We start from the raw sequence: 20,739 nt of genomic DNA, 5'->3' as shown, positions 1-20,739 counted from the left end.
CCGGGCAGCCYCGCCGCGGGCGGGCGGTGCGCCCGGCTCCGCCCGCGGAGGGAGGAGACCAGCAGATCCGGCCGCAYTGCAGCTCCGCCCGGCCCGCGGCGTGAGACGGACCCAGACGGAATCGTGCGGCTGCAAAGGGCTTTATTGGGGACGCGTCGGGACCGAGCACGCGATGAGGCCCGGGCTGGGGGTTCGCATGGCGGCGGCTACCGGTGTTCCGGTGGCTCCGCTCAGGGTACCGGTGTTCCGGTGGCTCCGCTCAGGGTACCGGTGTTCCGGTGGCTCCGCTCAGGGTACCGGTGTTCCCGTGGCTCCGCTCAGGGTACCGGTGTTCCGGTGGCTCCACTCAGGGCTGGTCCCCGCTGGCTTCGCCGCCGCCGAAGACGAAATCGTGCATGGCGCGCACATACGCGGAGCCGTCGGGGTTGCTCAACCGCAGGCGCCAGAGYGGGGCGAGGAGGTGGGTGCTGGCGCAGCGGAGGGGCGGGCTGGGGCTGCCGATGGCCTCCAGGAACACCTGGCACCGCAGACGGGTCAGAGCCGCCCCCGGTGCGGTCCCAYGGCCACCCCCGCTCCCCGGGGACTGACCGGCAGCACCTCCTCCACCTCCTGCGCCGCGTCGCGGAAGATGCTCTGACAGTGCCACAGGTACCGGCGGTACAGCTCCCGTGTGTCTGCGTCCAGGCTCCGCATCTCGCTGCCCTCAGGGTCGGGGCGCTGCAGGTTGGCCAGGAAGCTGGTGTGGACGGGGCCACACTCCACCAGGGTCAGGCTGCGGGAGGGAGTGCATGAGCTRCCGCCGTACCCCCACCCTGGCATCCCCCCGTCCTGCTGGGCAGGATCCAACCCTCGTGGCACTCACTGGATGTTGAAGGGGCGCAGGACGATGGCCAGACTCTCGCACAGCCCCTCCACTGCAAATTTGCTGGCGCAGTACACAGCATTGAAGGGCAGCCCTGGRGCAGAGCCGCACCCTGAGCACCAGRGCYCTTCCCCGCGGCTCCCTGTGCCTCGGGGCGCTGGGGATCCCACCTTGCAGCCCCCCAATGCTGCTGGAGACGATGATCCGCCCRGCCCTGCGGCTCTTCATGGCGGGCAGGAACGCCTGGATGGTGCGGACAGCCCCGAAAAGGTTCACGTCGAACAGAGTTTTCATGGCTTGGTCGGAGCAGGTCTCCAGCGGTCCCATCAGTCCCACCCCGGCRTTGCAGACTGCCAGGCATGGTGCAGTCAGCCGGGCACAGTGCGGTCAGACAGTCACTGTAGCCCCGCCAGAAAGGAGGAAATGGGGGGGGTGGTCTTTCCCTGTTAATGGGTCCTTGGCACCCCCAAATCCATCTCCTGCACCTCTGCCCCACTAAACATGTCCTGTCTCAGCCCTAGGACTGCCTGCACCTCCCACGATTTGAGATCTGCTCCCGGTGCCCTGGGGAGGGTTGTGACCCCAAGAGGTCCTCCCAGCCACCCCAGGAACACTGGGGGCACCAGGAAGAGCCATACCCAGCACATCCAGCCGCTGTCCCTGCAGCCGCTGTGCAGCAGCTGCCAGCGAGCACGGGTCAGTGACATCAAGCTGCAAGATCTCCAGCGTGTCGGGGCAGCAGCCGCCCAGGCGCTCCAGCAGCCGCTCACCCTTGGCCAGGTCACGCATGGTGGCATAAACTGGGGGCAGAGCACAGCCGTGGGCAGCACTGAGCTGTGCAGTCAGCACCAACCCCAGACCACCCCCAGGCTCTGTCTGTCCTTGGTGTGGTACTGCCTGGCCCAGCCCGGAGACCACTTGGGACGGCCGGACACCCCCAGGACAGGGTTGACCCTTTACCTTTGAAGCGGCGAGCGGCATCGGCTGCCAGGCGTGCAGCCAGTGCCAGGCCAATGCCCGAGGAGCAGCCCGTGATCAGCACCGTGGTTCTCTCCATGGCTGGCAGTGCTGGCCAACGCAGCCACCCCATTTAAGAGGGCTGGGGAGGGGTCCCCCCGCCCCACGCTGCTGTGTTGTGTCTGCTGCCTTATCTCAAGGCCCCTCCAGCCACCTCCCTGCGCATGCCTGGGGCTCCCTGCGCTTTGATCCCCGTGCAGGTGGTGTGATAAAGGCTCCACCGAGCCAGGAGCCTCCGGGGGTCTGTGCCAGCTGTRCTCTGCTGTGCCAGGCTGCCAGGACACATCTGGCAGAGTGTTGTTCCTGCTGTGCAGGCTCAGGGCTGAGCTGCTCCTCTGYCCCCCATGTTCCACACACAGTCCTGGAAAGCAAAAGGAGCTGGACACATGGGAGAAAAAAATCTTTATTTGCTCCGCAGTCCTGGGCTCTGCCCAAGCCCCAGCTGGGGAAAGGGCCTCAAAAACTCCGTCCTGGGGAGTGCAACCCCAGCAACACTGCAGGCAATGCTGCAAAGTCTTTTAGAATTCAAAAGGCACCAAATGTGGGGAGGGAAATGCACTGTCATGTTCCCACAGGCAATGGGGTCCAGGGTCCCMCTGACCATTGCCACCTCCCTGTCTGCTTTTCCCCATCACTGCCCCTGCTAGCCAGCCAATGCCCCACAGCAGGGACACATTTGTCCTGTCCCTTTGCAATGTCCTACCAAGCTTCCAGCTGAGAGCACTGGGGTAGCCCAGCCTTCCTAGGAACAGGCTCAGGGCAGCCAGGCAGAGCTGAGCACAAAGCAGGGTGCAGGATGGGTCCCTGGGGCACAGCCCACCCCCCTCCATGTGCTAATCCCTTGTCCATGTGTCAGCCCCTCTTGGGGCATGTCCTGCCCATGCAGGGGAACTGGGGGGGTCCAGGCTGGCTGGGGGCCACCAGGGCTCTGTGTCCCTTTTCCAGTACAGCCAGGATGCAGCCATCAGGCCAGGAGCTCAGATGGGGGAGGGTGCAGGGGCTCTGTCCACTCTCCCTGGGAGAGGCTTCAGAGGCAGAGCGCAAAGTCACGCAGGCACAGCCAAGCTGCGCCGCAGGGCGCTGGGGTAGTATTTGAGGAACAACTTCCTGGAGATCTCCATCGTGTCCCCAGCTGGCACAGCTGGGTAGCGCTTCTTGTTGTAGATGAAGCCTCTCTCCACTTGAAAGACAGCCTGGTTGAACTGGTCCTGGTGGAAGGGGCGGCCCGAGTTGAGGCTCTCCACCAGCACGGAGACAAAGAGGCTCCAGCGCACGCCGTAGTAGTCCAGCACCAGCCCACCCAGCTGCTTGTTGGCGTAGTCCAGAATGTTCCCRCTGGGTCCCCAGAGCGTCACCTGGTTCCGGGCGTTCAGCTCATACTGCTCAGCCTCCCGGTTACTGGTGGCCATGGCACGGGCGCTCTCCAGCCAGYGGCCGAGGAGGAAGAGCCTGTGGCTGGACAGGAGGCTGTCCAGCTCCGGCAGCAGGTCATAGACCAGCACGCCGCCGGCCGTCAGCAGCTCGGGCAGCGCGTGGCTCTGGAAGGCCTGGCGGATGCTCAGGTAGTAGTCGCTGACCAGCTGCTGGGCCGCCTGCCGCGTCACGTCCACCAGGTCATAGAGGAAGGYGGAACTGGAGCCCAGCTGGGCGCCGGCGCTCAGCAGCAGGCGCCAGGCCTCGTACACATCGCTGGCGTTGTACCAGAGCTCCGTGTCCATGCGCAGCGAGGGCCGGCGCACCAGCGGGCTGCGGTTGTGGTTGACGCAGACGCCGGTGCAGTTGTAGACGCTGCGGAGGAGCAGGCGCCAGGCGCTGGCCGCGGCAGCGTTCGGGGCGCCGTAGCGGCGCTCGGCGTAGCGGGTCACCCAGCTGGGCAGGTCCAGSGGCTCCTGGCGCCAGCCCAGCTCGTTCATCAGCTCGTACACCATGTCGTTCTGCTCGATGCCCTCGGGCACCAGCCCCGTGCCCACCATGGTGGAGTTGGGGAAGCGGCGAGCTGTGAAGGGACCGTGGTTGATGGCCTCCACRGTGCCAAAGAGGCCGTGGTTGCCCCCGAAGTTGTGCAACATGCACCAGATGAAGGGCTGTCCGTAGAAGGACTCTGTCCACTGGTAGACGGGCTTGGACTCAGCGAAGAGGTCGAGAACAATCATCCTGCCCAGGGGCACACCGTGCAGCAGGGCCCGCACCTGCGCTGGCTGCCAGAAGTCGGGCTGGTGCTGGAAGAGCCAGCCCTGCATCAGCCACAGCGCCTTGGGGTCAGCTGGGGACAGAAGAGCACCAGGTGAAGTCCTCTCCAAACAGYACCCAYAGGTGTCTCATGAGACCCTGGAGCYRCCAAYCACCCCTCAAGGGGGTTTTGGGGGTCTGTGCTTGCATGGGGCCCACCAGCACCTTGACCAGCCCCTGCTATCTCTCCTGGACCCCTGCAGCTGGGCCAGCACTGCTCACTGACCTACCTCCCATCATTGACCTGAAAACGGCATTGCTGACTCTCGAGAGATAGGCAGGGTCAGAGGACAGGGGTGTCATCTCGTTGAAGGTGTCTGCGCTGTAGACRTGGTCTGTGCCGAACTCCTTGATCAGCTCCTTCAGGAAGAGGGTCCCGATCACCTGGAACATGGGGTCCTCTGGGTCCAGCAGGTAGGTACACGAGTAGGTGCAGTCGAAGTGGCTCCAGTGCCCCAAGCGAGTGGCATTCACACGTGGGAAGACCCTGCACCACAGGGTGGAGATGGGGATCAGGAGGACAGGACAGGAACGCTGTGCCCGTGCGGGGACAGATCAGCGTCCCGGGGAAGCCACGGTGGGAGGAGAGACCCAGGGCTGAGTCCCCAGGGCAGGGACTGCACCTACCGAAGGATGCCCTGCGGCACGTGGCCCGCGAAGGCCGGTAGCACCGTGGTCATCCCCAGCGAGCGCATCCGCTCCACGATCCGGTACTGGGAGAGAGAAATGAGAGAGGGAGCAGAGGGAGAAAACCCCGCACCTCCCCGCGAGGGGACCCCGAGCGCTGCTGCAGCTCGGGGCGGGGCGGGGGGATCCTCCAGGCTCCGTGAGGGCAGCCTCGGCCAGGAGGAGCAGAGGGTGACAGGGGTTTGCCCCGGGCGGGCGGGGTTCCCCCGGTACCTGCAGGTAGAGCTGCTTGAGGTGCCAGGCGGGCGGCAGCGGCCCGGCCCAGCGGCGGAGGTTCCCCATCCGRTTCCACGCCAGGAACGCGGGTCCCGTGAAGTACTTATCGATCTCCGACTGGTTCAGCCCCAGGTTGCGGTAAACCTGCGCCGGGTGCCGGGGTTTAGCCGCTCTCACGGCTCCCGGTAACAGAGATCCCGACACCGCCACCCTGTCGGTTCGGGTTCCGACGCCCTCCCGGTCCCCGCCGCCCCTCGGCGCCGGTCCTCACCCGCTGCCAGACCGCCTCCTGCCCCGCGAAAGCCGGCGCCAGGTTGATGCCGCTCAGCGCCATCCAGTCGATCTCCCGCTCCCAGCGCGCCCAGTCCCACCAGACGAAGGAGTAGCTCTGGGTGCAGACGTTCTGGTAGTAGCGGTACCTGCGGGAGCGGCGGAGGCTGCGCCCGGGCCCCCCGCGCCCCCCGGGCCCCCGTTATATAACACCGCTTTATCTCGCGCTAACGAGGCGTGAGCGGTGCCCGGCCCCGCGTCCCCGTTACCTGCCGGGGGCGGCAGCGCGGATCTCGGCCTGCAGCCGCGGCAGCGGGTCCGGCAGGCGGAGCTGAGCCCCGGACCACGACAGGTGGCAGCCGCAGAAGTCYCGCAGGTAGCGATAGAGGCCGGCGGCCGCCGCCACGCCGCTGGAGCCCGTTACGGCGACGGCCACGGCGGCRCCGGGAGGCGACCACAGCCGATAGATGTCAGGCCCGCCGGCCGCCAGCGCCGGGTCCACCGACAGCGACACGGCGGCGGCCCGCGGGCCGAGCAGRCGCCGCGCCAGCGCCCGCACCGCCTCCTCCTGCCGCGCGTCCCCCGCTCGCACCGCCGTCGCCGCCAGCAGCAGCAGAAACGGCAGCGCCAGCCCAGGTCCCGGACCCGGTCCCGGTCCCGGTTCGGATCCCCGCCGCACCGCCATCGCCGCTTCCTGCGCCGGGCCCCGCCTCTCCCGGTGCCGCCTCTCCCGACCCCGCGGCGCTGGGCGGTCCCGGCGGCGGGGGCGGGCCTGGTGTCCGCGGCCGGGTCCCGATTCTTTGCAGCAGGGATATCCCGGACCGGTCGGTTCCGGCAGCCGGGGCGGGCTGGGGCAGGGGACAGGCGCTCCCTGAGCCCCGGGGCCACTGCGACCCCTTCCCCGTCCGCTCCGGGTGCCCGAGCTGGGGCCAAATTTGCAAATTTGCAGCTCCTGCCCGGGGCAGCGCGATCCCCGCGGAAACGGGAAACCAATTTCGCGTTTTCCACCCGTGGCGGTTCCGCACGCGGTGGCCCCGGCCATCCGTCAGCCCGGGGGCTCCCGGGACTGACCGGGACTGACCGGGACCCGCTGCCGCCGGCCGGGGGCGCTGCGAGACCGGGCAGCGGGGACAGCGCCGGTGCCTCGGGGCGGGGGAGCGCCCCGGCACCGCCCGGAGYGGCTCCGTCCCTGCCCGCCGAGGCGAACCCCGCCGGAGAACGGGGCAGGGCGGGTTCGGGCTGCCCGAGATCCCTGCCAGCTCCAGGGGGAATTCATGAACACTTCCAGGACAGAGTCCAGCTGYGGGGCAGCACGGGGGAGGGACGGGGGAACTCGGGGCTCCCCGAGCACCCCCAGCGCAGCCCAGGGGGGACCGGGGTGTCCTGCCAGCACCATGGCTGCGCTGAGACCCCGGAGCCATGGAAACGGGCAGAAATACTGTGATTGCACAGGAGATTGGTGCAGAGAGAACATCCCTCCGCTAACTGGGATCTACAACGGGAAAAACATCTCCCGGACCTGCGGGAAGCCTGCAGGTTCCTCGTCCAAGAGTGCGGGAGGCTGGGGCCGCAGTTCAGCGCGGTTCTCGCCCTCCGGAGGTATCAGATGGGAAACACACGGACATCAGCCACGCAACAGCCAGAAAGAACCCTGCAGAACCCYCCCTTCCGCTGCTCTCGAACATGTGGAAATTCCCTCTCCGGCAGGAAGGGCCTGAGTAAACACAGCCCTTCGGGAGGAGCAGGGGTCCCTGTGGCCGGGGAAAACACAGCCCTGGGCAGGCAGAGCGTGTTTCCCCACCCCGCGTCAAACGGTACCCACAGCACCCGGTTTAAACAAGCTGGAGCTTTTCCTCCTGCACAACTCCTGTTCCACCCAGTTATGGGGTCTATCAGGGTGGGCAAGAGACGCCAGGAAAGTCTGGCCTTTGCTCAGGATGGCTCTGGGGCTCGATAAACACAGCGACACTACAGCCCAGGCAGGGCCACGCTGGTCTTGCTGTACAAACCAGCCTTGCCCACCCCACGGTTCTGGCCATGGAGGTGACAGAATCCCGYGCAGAAACACCAAAGGTCCCAGCTGCCCCCAACAGCTCCAGGGACTGTGCTCAGTGTAGGTCAGGGATGAGGGGCTGCCCCTGAACCCCCTCAGCGAGCACTGGGGAAACAGAAAACAGAGCACGGTACTTGTTGTGGAGTTAATTTAATTTATACAGTGACTGTCAGCAACAYGTTTCACCCAGGCAGCAGAACACAGCAGGACTCATGTCAATGCTCCACCTGCAGCTTTGATTTCACCCTTCAGTGTGCAAAAACCTCTGTGAATGGTCACCACGTCCACCYGTGACACTGTGAGTGCCCAAGTGCAGCACAAGGCTCCCCATGCCCCACACTGCAGTGTGCAATGTACGTGTAACTTTCTCACCTAATTTTAAGCAGCCTGGCACCTCGAGGYATTTCCTGCTTGCTTCCAGGTCAAGGATAATCTGTTCACACACAAACACTCAGCTCCACTGGGAGAATTAACCCCGACAGTCACACACAGCACTAACACACACCCCACTGCTGCTACAGCTACATCGAGTTGAGGAGTGCAAGGAAACACTGACAGCTGGGGCAGGAGAGAAAACAACAGCTAATGCAGGGACACACCACACACCCCCTGCCGTGGTGCTATTTTGGCAAGAGTGGGCCACTGCTCTCCCATAAAGGGCTCCTCAGCCCTGAGTGCACAGACAATGTGAGTCACTGCTACCTCCACCTGTGCAAAAGCTGCCTCCACCAATGCCAAACCCACATAACCACTATCTGATGTGCTTCGAGGCTTTGGTTTTAAACCAGAAGCCCTCCAGAAGCTCCCCTGCCAGTGGCAATTCCTGCAGTGACACGTGCCAGTTTCCAACAAGGCTCATCCCTCCCCATCCTGCCCTCAGTGACAGCCAGGCAGCCAAATTCCAGCAATAAGAGGGGGAACAGCCCTCATTCTTCCCGTGTTGAGGTCGTTGGACCTTTCCTCCACGTGCTCTTTTGTCCCCTCAGCACAGCTGCATTTCTCTCCTGCCCTGATCAGCTGCCAAGGAATGCACAATACAAGGAGCACACCAAAAAAAAGAGACACCTCATGCACTTGGTACCTTTGGGAGTAAACGTAAAGAACAGAAAGTTTCTGTGATCCAGTGTCATCACCCCAGAACGTGAAAGCTTTTGGCTTTGGGATGCCATGGGAACGCTCAGGGGTGCTGCAATAAGTTAACTGTCACTACACACACAACTCGGACACACGGGGAGGGGTCACTCACACAATTGGTGTTGGGAGGGTCACTCACACACACACACACACAACGTTTAACACTGCTGGAGTGGGGGGCTCAGTCATCAAACCTCCCCTCACGGATGATGTCAAAGGAGAAAGGGAGAAACTTGAACCCTGTGCCAGTGTAGAACTTGTTCTGGAACTCGATCCTGCAGGAGATAGAAGGGTTATTACTCATTAAAAAGGTGGCTCTCAATAGGAACAAATATCAAGAACTCCAATAAAAGTAGGATTATTTACTATAAAATAATTTCTATATAAAAAAGAGAATATAAATTTTAAAAAATATTTTAAAAATATAAAATAAATATAAATTAAACAGAAATACAATATAAAAATAAAAATAAAAATAAAAATAAAAATAAAAATAAATATATATATACAAATATAAATATAAATATATACAAATATAAATACAGATATAAATACAAATACAAATATAAAATTTGTCTGTAAAAAAAAGAAAAAGAGATACTATAATGTATCTTTTGGCAAAATCCCCCCATCTATATGTGATGCTTCTGTGTGGAGCAGAACACTGTCTAGAAACTCCGACCCCACCCTCAATAAAAGGTCAATAAGAGCAGAAAGTTGGTCCTGACTGCAGTGTCCTGGAAAGCACAGGCAGCAGAGACAGCATTTTCTACAGCAGCTTCTAAAGTTCCCTTTTTTCGTTAGCACAAGCCTCAGCCACGTGACACTGAGCTCAGGCTSCCCCAGCAGCCACTTCTGTTTATTCCCTGCAGCACATTTGCACTGGGATGTGCCTGCCAGCTCCAGCCCAGCGTTAGCTCAGCCCCATTTGCTGGGCTGCCCTCGATGAACTCAGGTTACAAAAAAGAGAATTATTCTAGAGAACTGCCCAATGGTCAGTGACAGCCAAATAGGGTCAGGGAAAACTAATCCCCTGGTTCYCAGCAAAAACAAGGCCAGGCTTCACAGACACTTTCAACTGCAAAATCTGCTGGAAAACAAAGTCYCTGCAGGCAGCAAGTGACAGCAAACTGGGAAGCGTTTAGCACAGTTCAGGAGAAGGGGGTTTTCCAGCAAAAAAAGACAAGTTTGAATTATTTTCCCCCAAATGTGGAATCAGGGCAAACTCCAGAGTTGCTGGGTTCAGCTAGCAAAAAATGATTTCCCCACAGAGCCCAGGAGGGAAATGCTCAGGAAAACCAGCTCGAGCTTGTRTCTGCTGGTGCCTCAGAGGCCAAGGGATCCCCAGGATGAGCAGGATTTTCCGTGTGGGAGGAAGGGCTCCTTGCCAACACGCTCCAGTTTTTCAGGAACCCTGATAATCTCCACAAGTATCCTGTGACTAAGTAACTGTTCTGTAAGCAAAGGGAAATGAGAGGCAGAAGGCTGGGTATCTGAGTCACCCACTGTGACTGACATGTTAACCCTGATGATTCACAATTCCAGCTGGCCCCAGCATCCAAAGTTTTCTTTTGGACATTCTGTTAGAACTGGCCACAACTTGAAGCCTGATGCTGCAAGAGAGGCTGCTCTAAGGTTAGAGAAATAGTGAGAAAAGTGTATTTAACCACATAATCACGGTGTAAATGGTCAGTGGGGTTTTCTGTAGCTGTCTCTGGGAACACCCAGAAACCAGAAGGAGTCACTGCTGTTGCTGGGCTCGCTGCCTGTCTCTTGTCCCAGGTCATTGCTAAACTCTCCCTGGATCTCCTATTGGTCACCAAGCTCTGCAGAGAATTTATAGACAGTGGGCACTGTGAGCAACCAGCCCAGGAGTCCTCTGGAAACCCACTCTGCAGCTTTTTGCATTAATAATGAGCACCAGTGTTTGTCAGACTGTAACTCTGTGGATTTTCCAACCCCCCAGAGTCAGGGTACTGACACTGGAAACCAGGCAGCTCCAGCCCCGTCAGCAGGAGGCAAAGCACAACRGGAATCCTGACTATCACTCAGTACAAATGCAAATTCTCACTCCATGTTTGTGTCCCCAAAGACAGGTGCCAGAGCCTGGGGTCAAATGTAAACCAGGCACACCTCGAGGGTGGCACATCTGACAGTCAGAACCCACTGGGGTGTCTGTGCAGAGACTGTTGCAGTTATTCCTCCCCAAAAACGATCTAGGACCTGTATCTGTCACTGTGGGATATTCCTTTCAGCCTGACAGAGACAGCACTGCTGGCTCATGACCTTTACAAAGGAAAATCAAATGCTGGCAGGTGGGTGAGCAGCTGGATTTCACCCCTCCCACGCACTGGACTGWGAGTGGGATGCACTCAACACACCCACGCCTGCTGGGAAACACTCAGAATCCAATTACAAACCTTTCCTTTTGGGCACAATCTGTTTTGGGTCACATTGGAAGAGGGGACTAGCTTAAAAATGGGGAAGCTGTTTTAATCTGAACATGCACGTCAAACTGCATCACTGAAAAGCAGTAAATGGAAAGGCTAAATATTTCAGAAGAGTGGTATACTTCAGAAGAGTGATAGATTTCAGAGGAGTGATAGATTTCAGAAGAGTGATAGATTTCAGAAGAGTTACAGTAAAAGAAGCTGACAGCACAGCAGCTCAAACACCTACCGAGCTGCAGTAGAGCCCTGATTCACACCCTGCAATCCTGGCAGCAATCCAGAGTGCTGCTTCCACCCCAGAAAAGCCCAACCTGCTCAAAGAATGCACACTGGAAAAGCAGAAAATAAACCTCCCTCATTTGGGACTGCCAAGCACAGCACATGGAACAACCTGTGAATTTTCTGGCCAGTAAAACACATGCTCGATTCCTCCTCCTTTCCAGGAAGGCCCAACCACCCACACCTCAAATTCCTGATAGGTGACTGTTTTCCCAGAGCCAGAAAATCCCATCTGCTCCTCCCAGGACAGTTTTATTTGACCTCCACTCTCCCTTTCYCCCCCKAAAAAGGGAACACCTGCCATTGGAACGCTCTGTTTTCAGTTCAGGAACAAAATGGAATGTGAACAGCGTGCTCTTTGGAACCACTGCAGGTGCCTCCCTGTGATAAGCAACACCCAGCAAACCCAAAACCATTTCAGCATATCTCTTGCAGTCTGAAATAGAGCCTTAAGCTTGCTTTTTGGGCTCTGAGCCTGAATGGATTTTCTCTCAGAGCCCGTACATGAAAGGCTTGCAAGTTAGAAAGACATGCTTGGGGAAAACAGGATTTTGTTAAGCATTTAAGATCCACAGCTGCCAGGCTGTGCCCTGCACTGGTCTGCATGGCTGGAGTGATCTGTGAGCTCCCTGCTGCTGCCCCTGTTTGCCCTTTCACTGACAGAAGCCTTCCCTTTACAGGGGAAAAACACAGATATTTTTTAATGGTCTTTTAGAGAAAGCCAAGCAATTGTGTGATCTCACCTGTTTCAAGTGTCTGAGCCATATCTGGAGGTGCAGTTTGTGATTATCAACACAAGACAGGTCYCTCCCCAAAAATGTGCTTTCTGCTCCAAGGATCCTGTCTGGAGCAGCTGCTCAGAAACGGCCACGCAGCTCCACAGCCTGCAAAGGCCACACCCTGGAAATCCTCTGATCCACAAGGGAYTGCAGAGCAAACCCACCATATCTGGAGCTACAGCTCTGTTTGACCTCCACTCTCCCTTCCTCCTCCTAAAAAGGGAACACCTGCCATTGGAACACCCTGTTTTCAGCTCAGGAGCATAAAAGAATGTGAGCAGCTGCCCTTGGACTGCTCTCAGTGCCCAGCAGGGTCCGTGGGGCTCCTGCCACCCCCACTGTGGTGGCCCAGCACRGTGACAGCAGGGATGAGGGACCTCTGGCCAGGCAGTGAGGAGCTCTCGAGTGACTGCTATGCAGGGCCCAGGCTGGATGCCAGGAAAAACAGAGGCACCATGCAGCAGCCATTTCCAGGAGTGCCCCTCCGGCTCCCTCGGCACAAGATGGCTTCACCCCAGAATCCCGGGATCAGTTTGCTTACAGAGGCATGGGTGGAGCAGCACCCTCCAGCCTGCACCCCTGGGAACCAGGACACCCCAACCTGCACCCCCGGGAGCCAGAACACCCCAACCTGCACCCCTGAGTGCCAGAACATCCCAACCTGCACCCCCGGGAGCCAGGACACCCCAGCCTGCACCCCTGGGAGCCAGAACACCCCAGCCTGCACCCCTGGGAGCCAAAACACCCCAGCCTGCACCCCTGAGAGCCAGAACACCCCAGCCTGCACCCCCAGGAACCAGAACACCCCAGCCTGCACCCCTGAGAGCCAGAACATCCCAGCCTGCACCCCTGAGAGCCAGAACACCTCAGCTTGCACCCCTGAGAGCCAGAACACCCCAACCTGCACCCCCAGGAGCCAGAACACCCCAACCTGCACCCCTGGGCGCCAGGACACCCCAGCCTGCACCCCTGAGAGCCAGGACACCTCAGCCTGACACCTCAGCCTGCACCCCTGGGAGCCAGGACACCCCAGCCTGCACCCCTCAGCCTGCACCTCACCAGCTGCCAAGGGAGAGGGCAAAAGGCCAAAGTTTTCCTTGCTCACAAGCAGGGGAAAAGTGCAAAAAGGCTGGTTTTTTTTTTTTGTTTTTTTTTTTTTTTTTTTTTGAGGCACTGGGCTTCTTTTTGCACTTGCAGAACTTTCACAGAGTGCTCCAAAGATTTTCTTCCCATTTTAGCAAGACTGAGTATTTCTTGTGATATTCACGAACTTCCCTTTGCTCTCATGACCCCTCCTAGGAAATCAGCAGCCTGAGGAGGTGGCAGAAACCTGAACCCCACAAAGGCACTGACTCTCCTACGCTTCACGCTGAGAAAATCCCACTCCCAATTGCTCCTCTGATCACACCGGTGCACCAATCGGGCGATCTGAAGTGGAACAATGAGCGCTCTTAAACGTGGATTAGAGAAAGCTCTTGAATACTTTCCATACTTGGGAGCAGAGTAATTCCTTCTGCTTTGCTGGCTGCAAACACAGGAGCTTAATGATCACAGGGAAGGGGTTGCAAAAGCAACTCCTAAAAGCAAGACCAGCAAAAACTCCCTGCCATCCCAAAGCACCCCAAGGGCAGAAGGCAAAGGCACTCCTGTCCAAGGCAATGTCTTCACTGATGAACAAGAGGAGAAGGAACCTGCAGTGACTATTGCACACAGAGGACAAGAAACATGGCAATCAGGGAAAAAAGCAAGAGATGGAATGAGAAAGTGCTGCAGAAAACCACAAAGCACACTGCTCCAGCCAGCACAGCCTCCCCAGTCCCTGCTCCCACAGCTTTGGTCCTAAAGTTTTAGTCTTTTAGTGCTTATTTCTAAGCAGAGCTCCACAGCTTTAACAATCAGGGAGAGGTGTTTTACTACAAACAGGATTGAAATCTCAGACCCTTTTAAAGATTTTCTGCCTTCTAGAAGATGGCATTTCTGTCATCACAGTCCAGGTGACAGCAATTTTCGTGTTATGAAGAGCCCTTTAAGTTTCTGGACGTTGCAGTAACTCACCAGTGCAAGCGCAGAGCGTGGAGGAAGGCTGACAGCCCCTCCATGACCAGCAGAATGGCCACTGTCAGCGTGGCAAAAGCAGCAAAGATGAAGACGAGGCCCAAGCCTCCCCCCAGGCTCCTGACACTGAGGCCAATGTGGATCACCATGGTCCAGAGCACCTCGGAGAGCTCTGAGGAGAGAAACGGGACAAGACTCAGGTCAGCAGCCACAGGGGGCTGTTCACTCATATAGCAAAAACTAAAATCAAGCAAACTCTTGCTACAATGAGGTGGGAATCAGAAGAGGGATGAGAGTTTCTGCAGTCAAGGGTGTCAGGAATCACACAGGGCAGGGCAGAGTCCTTGCTCAGCAACTCTTTGCTTTGTTCTGTGATTTTAACTCCCTCCCTCCATTCAGGGGAGCAGCTCTGCTGTGTGGAGCTGCCAGGTAAAGCACACACAGCACAGTCCTGTGCCAGCTGAGCCCTGAAATGCTCCTGCCTGCCACCCACCCGGGCTGACAGGCACAGGGACCCAGCTCAGCCCCCTGAGGACACTCACGTGCGTGGGCCAAGCTGAGGGCCCAGAGGCGCAGGTAGGACGCCGTGTTGGAGATGCAGCCCAGGCAGTACTCGATGGTGTGGATGGCCTGGTACACCACGGTGTCACCAAAGTCAAACTGCAAAGGGAGCACAGGATGAGGGGAGCTGGGGACACAGCTGGGTGGGAACAGGGGCAGGGGAACTGCTGCTATCACCAGGGACACSGTGTGTGACGCTGCACACCGACACTGTCTTCTCCTGGTTTAGCACGCCAGCTTCACAAACAAAACATCAATCTTGTCTCAGCAGGTTTTGTGTAATGACAAATGCCGTGACGTGAATATTGTTTTCTCATTCTGGCACGTGAAAGTCTAGATATTCCAAATTCATCTATGGGCTTAGCCAGGAAGGGACTGTTCAGCAGAAGATGGTGTTGGTGTGCATTCCCTGGTAAGCCAAAGGTGCTGCTATGGGAAGGAGGCAGTGCTCCAAGCCACACTCTGTGTGCCTTTGCTACAGGAGCAAAAGGAGCATTTTGCAAGGCATGAACTTGCCCTTTTTGAAAGCAAAAATATTGCATTAAGCTATCCTGAAACAGTCACATCTGTGTGCTGTTCACTGGCAAAGTCTCTGTGTCTCAGTAATTTTCTGCAATAATAAAAGAAGAACTTCGAAGGAAATCTGCCATGTAGGGCAGTTTCTTATTCTGCATCTTGGGAAAGCATTCMCTGCATTTTGGATTTAATCCATGCTTCAGAAACTCAGATTTAAGTGAACAYGATGTTTTAAATACATCCAGTGACTAATGCCCTAGGCATGCACACAAAGCTATTTATATTCTTAATTCTCCCTTAGTATATCCAAGGCAATAAATATTTCAAACAATTCAGCTAAATTAGCTGTCAAAAGCCTAATCCTTTCTCCACAGAATGTGAGCTGTGAAGTTCTYCACTGAAGGCTGGCCTAGCCAACAGTTCCAGCTCTTGGACACACGAGCAGCACTGGGAATGTGGGAAATGTTTAAACAGCGACCTTTCAAAGCTGAGTGCAACTGCCAGAGAGAGGGATTGCTGTGCCAGGAGTGGGAGCATCGGGATTGCTGTGGCACAGTCCTTGTGGGTTCACACATTTTCCCAGGTTAACGTTTAGGTGCACCAGAACAGGACCCCCGTGCCCCCCTCCCTATTCCACACAGGCCTGTGCACAGCAGAGCTCTGAGCAAACCACTGCCAGCACGATTTTCAGCAGCAGTGCCCTGGTCAAGMTGTTCTGATTTCATGCCATTTGTACTTTTTTGCAGTAAAATTGGTCACGTGAGAGTGCTGAAACCTACACTCAATCGTGCATCAGTATTTCTAAAACCCATTTTTTTAAGAACTTGTTAAAGGTGCTTATGGATGAGCAGTTTCTCAGARCAGAGTTTCTCTCTGACACAAAGCCTCTGGCCAGTTCAGTTGTTGAACTACATGAAACTGGACTGGTTGTGCTGCATTTGCTCTCTGGGTCAACCAGCACCAGCCTCAACGTGGCAGATAGTTTGTGGGAGGAAATCTCTTTCAACAGTTTGCTGCAAATACCACAACATTAAAAAAATTACTAATTCCAGAGGCTCAAAAGTGAAAACTTTGCAGTTTGAGACCTCCAGCTGAACAGTTTCCCAGGTAACTGGGAACAATCTGCAGACAGGGGATCAGACAGACAAGCTGTATAGATGAARTAATTACAAGTCTGTTAATGGATGTATGCATAAATTAAAAATGGCCTGTAACATGAAAACAGCAAGATCTTTTGGAAAACGAGATGCCGTGACATAACATGTTCAATTCAGCACGTTTTACACCGATGGGAAATGGCCCAGGTACACATGAAGGCAAAGCTGCTGTGCTCTTACCACCTCGTCCTCTGTAGGCTTGAAAACATAAATTTACATTTAGTGCAGTGTTTTGATCACATTAATCATGAACACATTCAGCAATTCCCTCCACGCACRCCACGGAAAGCAGTAACACATCCCATGCACTACAGAGGCAGGATCTGCTGCAGTCCTTCAGAGGCATCAGAAAACTCCCAAACTACGTGAGATCGACTGTTTTTCTCCTCTCCCAGAGGAAAGGGAAGTAATTAACGTTAACCCCAGTAGTCAAAATGAAGATATAAGCAAAATTTCAGCGCTGCAGAAATACAGCCCCTGAATTTCCCCTGGCAYGGGAGAAGCAGGTAACGTGTGGCTGTGCACCCCTGGGATGGTGGCTCTTTGGGGACAAACAGAGCCACATCTGCCAGGATATGCAAATTACACTGCTTTTTCTGGACTCCTGGGAGTGATCAAGAGACAGTTCAGTGAAAAAACTGCTAGGAAAACACTTCACTGGGAATGTTGCTGTTTGAACAGCATGGAAATGAGAAACTACAGTCCCAGCGAGCTCATCCTGCTGCYGAGTGCAGTGCCCTGAGAGCGAGGATGCTCAGGTGCTTACCTCTTCCCCCTCCTCAGAATGGGTAGATAACTGGTCATGTTGAATGATCTCAGCATCCTCCTCCGTTGGGCCATTGCCCACCCGGATCCCACCAAAGTTGTGCGTGCCCTGACACATGCAGAAAAGAAAGAGCAAAGTGTTGTTTGGGTTTTAGTGCAAAAGTGCAGGTTTCTCATCACTCCATGTGCAGCAGCAGCTCACAGAGGAAAACAAAATATTAAATATTAAGGCCCAGATTAAGGCAGGTAGAATTCTATTTCCCAGCTTGGATGGGAAAGGTGCTGATTCCGGCTGGGGGAAAAAAAAAAAAAGTCTGTCTGAGTGAATCCTTGGCACATTTCTACAGGGTAACTGCAACCACGAGGACAGAAAGGCACATCTCTCCGAGGACATTTGCTGGCTCTGATGTGCAACAGCCCCATGTCCTGCCCAGCACTGACACAGCACTGCTGGGGACTKGAGCAGGTCATGGAGCAGAACACAAACACACACACGTTTGTTCCCACCAGCCTCAGGCACACCAACACCGCACCAAATCTCCCCCTGCTTGGAAACTCTACGTTGTGCTAACAGGTCCTTTCAGACGTTTGTTCTGACATTCAGACCCTCAGCTGCACCTCCAAAAGGAAAAGAACAACATGCAGACTGAGCTGAAGTGCTGAAATTGGGAGCAGTTCTCACCTGGCCCCTGAGTCTGACCCCTAGGGAGGCAACCTACAACACCACAAAGAGAAATAAACTGTGTGTCCAGCTACAGCAATGTCTTGGGTCACCTGTGACACAGGACTGACCAGGCTGACTTGTCACATCCAGACTGCACAAATCCAGGGATGCCCATGCAGAYGAAGGAGGCTGAAGGTCCCGTGACCTGGTGCTTGCACAGACTCAGCTGCTCTGAGTTCTTCTACCTCCTTYGTCCTTAGAAGCCTGCTTTTATTTTAGGCTGAACTATAAATTTGCCCAAAACACCATCTACGAATTAAAGATTTAGTCAGGTTTCTAAAAACAAATTAGGTAGGTGTTTATGCTCTGAAAACAGAAATAAAATTTAAAAACCCTCCATATTTACAACCAAAACAATGCTTTTATTAGGATATTAGTATCTCTGAAGCACAAGTCACTGATGACTCCTGTCAATATTCTGTTTATGYATTTCTAGCCTGTGTGAACTAGCACTTGAGCAGCTTTTCCCTCGCACTCGCCTCATATCCATTCCTGTAAATCAGCCAACCTAAACATGGCTTCAACAGCTCCAATTGTTTACTTGATCCTTCTAAGCACACTTCACACAAGACCTCCCCTCTCAGCTTCCCAATGGAGACACATTTCACACACTGGATGGATCACGCACAAAAGATCCATTTTAATWTCCGACATTTCCGTGAGGAGACGAAAATGTCATGAGAGAACCAGCTGATCTGTCCCTCCCAGCATCTTTGGCACCTGGACAGCATGATGTGCTTCATAAGGCCAGTGAGATTCACACTTCCTAGTCAGCCAGACAGATTCAGAAATAAAATCGAGCTGAAAGAGGCAGCAGTGGGGAAAGGACTAAGTTCTGGGGGTTGCCACAATCTCACCAGAAAGCTCTGGAAGAAAAGGGCCATCTGTAGGCTAAGAAACATGTAASTCAAAACTGCTACTGAAAAGCTTGTTTGTGCACAACCATTTTATAATAATTTCAGGTCAAAGTRTGTACAGGACAGATGTGTCACAAATCCAATGATTACTGACATGGAGTTGCTCGAGGCCATCACATCACTGTTTGTTTGGGAACACGTAATGCAAACAGAAATGCTGCACTGAGAAGAATCCTAATCTATCTTGAAGAAATGCACAAGCAAAAGAAAAAAAGGGAATTTAACAGGGGGGGATGTGATAGCAGGAAATCCTGTGCTGGTTGGATTCAGCAGCACTCCTGCAAGGAARTGTCTCTGTGCACACATAACTACCATCCTCCAGCCTGGGTGTTCATCCAGAATGTATCAATTTGGCTAAACTTTGCTCTTTCCAAGAGAAAGTGTTTTTCACCCTAAAGGTGTGCTTGCCATTCCCTTATGAAATTCAGATACATTCCATGCTCCCTCGATAATGAGACACGAAGCCAACTCCCATCTGTAATGCATCAGGCGAGGTTGAAGTGCACTCACTGTTGCAGCCGCTGCTGCCTCGAGCGCCTGCGCGTTCGTGCTGCCCTGGGCCTCCTCGGGCTGCCCCTCCTGGGGGTGGATGGAAGAAGAGAGAGGGAGGAGGAAGGAAACAAAAAGAGAAAGGGAGACGAATGGAGGGGGCATGGGAGGATGGAAGATGGTCAGAGAAGGGAGAGGGAGTGTCTGTAACTGAGCTGATCTTGGACTCGCTGCACATCCTCGCAGTGCACACGTGCCACGTTCCTGCATCTCACACACACAGGTACTGTACAATGCAGCTGGAAACCTACAGAGCACCCCAGCAGACAACCTCTCACATGAGTCTGTAAGTCTCTTTTTCCTTTTAATTGTTWTTTTTTTACCATCCAAGCTGCTTWAACAAAGATAGCTGAGAAGCCTGCCAGCCAATTCCATCTCTTTTTCCCACTGCCAGCCTAGCCCAGCCACAGAAGTGCATCCAGCAGCCAGTRAGACTGTTCCTAAACCAAAGCCCAAGCCAGAGACACTGTTCTGATCATTACCAACATAAGGGGTTTTTAAAAGCAGGTTTGATGCTGGATCCAGGTCTGGGAAGCAGGCAGGCAACACTCTTGTCTCCAGTAACACCCACCTGCTGGTATACCCAGGAACATGTAAAAACACTTTACAGGTCTCAATGTAGCATGAACTAATCCAAGCTCAGGATGGAGAACACAGCTTTTCAACCAAAAATAKTTTTCATATGTAAAATATAAAAGGGAGTCACCCACCAAGTGTTTTCTCCTTAAATACTGCTGGCGAAGSACCAGGGGTTTGGCCACCAGCATCCACGGCACACACAACAACGCCACCACCACSAGGAAACACTGGAGCCCTTTCTGCAAAAGAAACAGGTCTCAGGTAATTCAGCTGCAGCCCCTGCTCAAACACACACAGAACCCAGCAAGAATGGCTGAATTCCCAGTGTGTGGATGCTTCACTACCTCTCTTTTGGGAACAGCAATACTTAATGCCTGCAGCTGCCACCTCTGACTGAGCATAGCATTTAATGCTGAGACTGGRTTAGATGAGGGAAAAATCCAAAAGACCCTGAAGGGAATGAGAATTTGGCACATGTCTGATACTGCTGGAAGGAAACAGTGCTGGTGTCTGAGCTAAGCTGAGAGGTACACATTGCAGGCATGGGACAATATGCCTAATTGCTTTCTGCTATTAATCAGGATCCACGTGTTCTGAAGCCATAGCTGACTTATGGTCAAACAGATTAAAATTCTTCTTCTAGGGATTCCTTCCTTCTTCAACATTACATAGTATCAGCCTTCAGATATGCTTTGTCACAGAGGAAAAATGTTTCATGCTGCATTTCACAGTTATGACAAGGTCAATGAAACACTCCAATATCACCAAGTATCTCTGCTTCTGTTCTAGCAAGAGCACGCACCTGCCCACTATAAAGCATTTTATTACTGGTGTCCTCATAGGAGAACARAAACATGTTGATAAAGTGTATCAAGAGGCTCGGTGCTTCCTTGGATGTGTGAGCATCGTAAGCTGTCCACTTGTAGAAGATGAGAATAAC

The 20,739-nt window shown here is 54.9% G+C and overlaps 3 protein-coding genes across 3 annotated transcripts in view; all 3 read right to left on the bottom strand.

Moving 5' to 3' along the window:
* Positions 1-61: 61 nt before the first annotated feature.
* HSD17B1 (hydroxysteroid 17-beta dehydrogenase 1) lies at positions 62-1,952 on the bottom strand. Its single transcript, XM_057379559.1, is given in 6 exon segments — positions 62-517; positions 589-772; positions 863-956; positions 1,033-1,212; positions 1,501-1,729; positions 1,731-1,952. Coding segments are annotated over 6 exon segments (1,080 nt in total). The 3' UTR covers positions 62-346.
* A 314-nt stretch (positions 1,953-2,266) lies between these two features.
* Positions 2,267-6,006, bottom strand: NAGLU (N-acetyl-alpha-glucosaminidase). Its single transcript, XM_057379555.1, has 6 exons — positions 5,551-6,006; positions 5,283-5,430; positions 5,009-5,155; positions 4,736-4,821; positions 4,339-4,595; positions 2,267-4,142 (listed from the first exon to the last, which is right to left on the bottom strand). Exons 1-6 carry the CDS (start codon positions 5,964-5,966, stop codon positions 2,926-2,928), a joined length of 2,271 nt encoding a protein of 756 aa, XP_057235538.1. The 5' UTR covers positions 5,967-6,006; the 3' UTR covers positions 2,267-2,925.
* Positions 6,007-7,447: 1,441 nt separating this feature from the next.
* Positions 7,448-20,739, bottom strand: part of ATP6V0A1 (ATPase H+ transporting V0 subunit a1) — a 28,664-nt gene continuing 15,372 nt past the window's right edge. The window contains exons 16-22 of the mRNA XM_057379547.1: positions 20,602-20,734; positions 19,931-20,038; positions 17,032-17,139; positions 16,446-16,463; positions 14,574-14,691; positions 14,032-14,203; positions 7,448-8,743 (exon numbers count right to left, since the gene is read on the bottom strand). Of these exons, the coding sequence (XP_057235530.1) occupies positions 8,650-8,743; positions 14,032-14,203; positions 14,574-14,691; positions 16,446-16,463; positions 17,032-17,139; positions 19,931-20,038; positions 20,602-20,734 (751 nt within the window). The 3' untranslated portion in view covers positions 7,448-8,649. The remainder of the gene's footprint in view (positions 8,744-14,031; positions 14,204-14,573; positions 14,692-16,445; positions 16,464-17,031; positions 17,140-19,930; positions 20,039-20,601; positions 20,735-20,739) is intronic.

Source organism: Malurus melanocephalus, unplaced genomic scaffold (assembly GCF_030028575.1).
Source record: "Malurus melanocephalus ecotype Western Australia unplaced genomic scaffold, MMel_1.1 scaffold_411, whole genome shotgun sequence".
NCBI classification, from domain to species: domain Eukaryota; kingdom Metazoa; phylum Chordata; class Aves; order Passeriformes; family Maluridae; genus Malurus; species Malurus melanocephalus.
Note: the sequence above shows the minus strand (reverse complement) of the source record. Positions and strands in the feature narration are given on the sequence as shown.